The following is a 2184-nucleotide window of genomic DNA, read 5'->3' on the forward strand; positions in this document are numbered from 1 at the left end:
ATAATGTACACAGTTGGCATATCTACCACAGTCTTTCACTGCAAGTATTAGCGCTACCATCTCAGAGTCATAAAAAATCATGGTACCTTCAGCATAATCAGGTCATGTTTATATAAAAACACTGACACAGTAGGTGAATATCTTTCAGTACTCTCATAACCAACTTCTGAAACATAAGGGTGCTCAGGAGCTTAATAAGCAGGTCTCAGAGCAGTAGCAATTAAGGGACTAGATGGAGCAGCATGGAGCTGCTTTTGGCAAACTGCTCTTGTCATGTTGGCAGCCCTTAGTCCTGCACCATTTGCCCTATCTGATAGTAAATTAAACCTGTATAATTATTAAAGAAGATATGCAAAGACAAAGCCACAAATTAAGAATTACATTTTTATTTGGTAAACGTTTTGCTGTGTTTGCTCAAAAATGTAAGTTTAAAAGTCTTGCTTGTGTGCATGTTAATAATTTGTCATGCCATTCAAAGCATTCTCAGCAGCTTCTTCCACCTGAAGGCCTTGCAATGCAGTAACAGCTTTATTTACCATTGTGCTGAGTAATTCTGGAGATTCCAGCATGTAGATAATCTCAGAGGTGTCAAACTCCAGCAGCATCCCAGTAATTTCTTCAGCCATTTTTTTCTGTATAACTTGTATAAGTGGAAAAAGACGTTTCTCTAGCATTTGTTTTTGTTCATGTGGAGAAGCAGAGACCAAAAAGGAAATAGTTAGAGGCTCCTGCCCTTGAACATAGATAGCAGGGTGCTGCATAGCAGCTTGGGTCTGTTTCTCAGAATGTATCTTAGTATTCCAATCTCCAGCTGCATATTTATTCCTGGAGGTAGCTGAAATTATACCTTGTACCACATTAACTGCTGTTTTTGTTGGAATTAATTTGAGCGGTCTAGGAGAAACTTGGGGATTAGCCCTTGGCTTGTAGTGGAATGGATGAGGGCCAGTCCCTTGTGCATTCTTGTAGCACCTCTGCCTAAATTGAGCCGTTTTCTTAGCTAGGAATGCTGAATTGTTCTGGACTGCTGGACTAGGGGTCACAGAACATTTCGACAATAGGGCCTGGTTAGGGTTGATTTTAGCATTGGGTATGCAAGCATTTGGCATCCTCTGCATGTATTGCTCAGCCAAAGAAGCCTGCCGTTCATCTTTTCTCTGTGCCCAAGCAACATACAGTGGCTTTGAGGCCAATATCTTGCCATTCATTGCAGCAATTGCTTTTCTAGCCCCTGCAGGGGATGAGAAACATACAAATCCAAAACCTTTGCTGCGGCCACCTTCCCTCATCACCTTAGCGCTGGTAATTGTACCAAAAGGTGAGAATTCTTTCTTCAGTCGATGATCATCAATTTCATAACTGAGATTTTTAACATATAGGTTAATATCATTGTATCTGGGTTTATATTCCAACTGTAAATGTTCAGACTTTTTCCTATACTCGGTTTGTCTTTTCTCCTTGTTTTTTGCTTGAGCCAAGTAAATGTCCATACCATTCATTTCATCTACAGCTCTTTTAGCATCCTGTTGTTTTTCAAAGATAAGCAAGCCAAATTCTTTTGCCTTTCCACAATCAGTGTTCATAATTTTAGCAGATGCTCCACATTTGTCCAATAATTCTTTCAGTGTTTTCTCGTCTATTCCATTTGCAAAGTCCTTTATATAAATTGTAGAGATCTTTGTATTGGTCTCAGTGTCATTGACATGTTCAGGAGACACATTACTTTCATTTCGGAGAACATCAACAGTATCAACAATGTTTTTAACTTCCCCATGCATGTCAGAATTCACCTTTTGGTCCATTTTTACAGTGTATCATGCATACCTCGCTCCTTAGTTGATATATACAGGTATTTTCACCAATTTCCAGATGGCTTGACCTGATATCACATATTTGGTTCAATCTTAGTCCTATACAGCAAATTATTTCTTGATTGTGACTTACATACTGTACTTGATCTGGGTGATTCATTTAATTTCACTCCTATAAAAATTGTTGTGTTTCTTCACCAGACCAGCTGTGTGCTCTCAACTGTCACCGGGGGTTAAATTTTAACTGCATAAACTGGAACTCTGGCAGGAAGCCACAGATTTCTATAAGGCCTCATAGGGTCAGAATTTCCCACATATTAATTCTCCTTCAAAATCTTATTCATGATTTAGAACACAAAATTAAACTAATAAT

General features: G+C 38.8%; 1 protein-coding gene across 1 annotated transcript; it reads right to left on the reverse strand.

Annotated features, from left to right (window-relative positions):
* Positions 1 to 370: 370 nt before the first annotated feature.
* Positions 371 to 1811, reverse strand: LOC108718739 (polyadenylate-binding protein 1-like; the record flags this gene model as incomplete). Its single annotated transcript, XM_041567037.1, has 1 exon — positions 371 to 1811. A coding segment is annotated over one exon (1359 nt), but the record flags the coding sequence as incomplete, so codon positions are not given.
* Positions 1812 to 2184: the final 373 nt, after the last annotated feature.

Source organism: Xenopus laevis, chromosome 6L (assembly GCF_017654675.1).
Source record: "Xenopus laevis strain J_2021 chromosome 6L, Xenopus_laevis_v10.1, whole genome shotgun sequence".
Lineage (NCBI taxonomy): Eukaryota > Metazoa > Chordata > Amphibia > Anura > Pipidae > Xenopus > Xenopus laevis.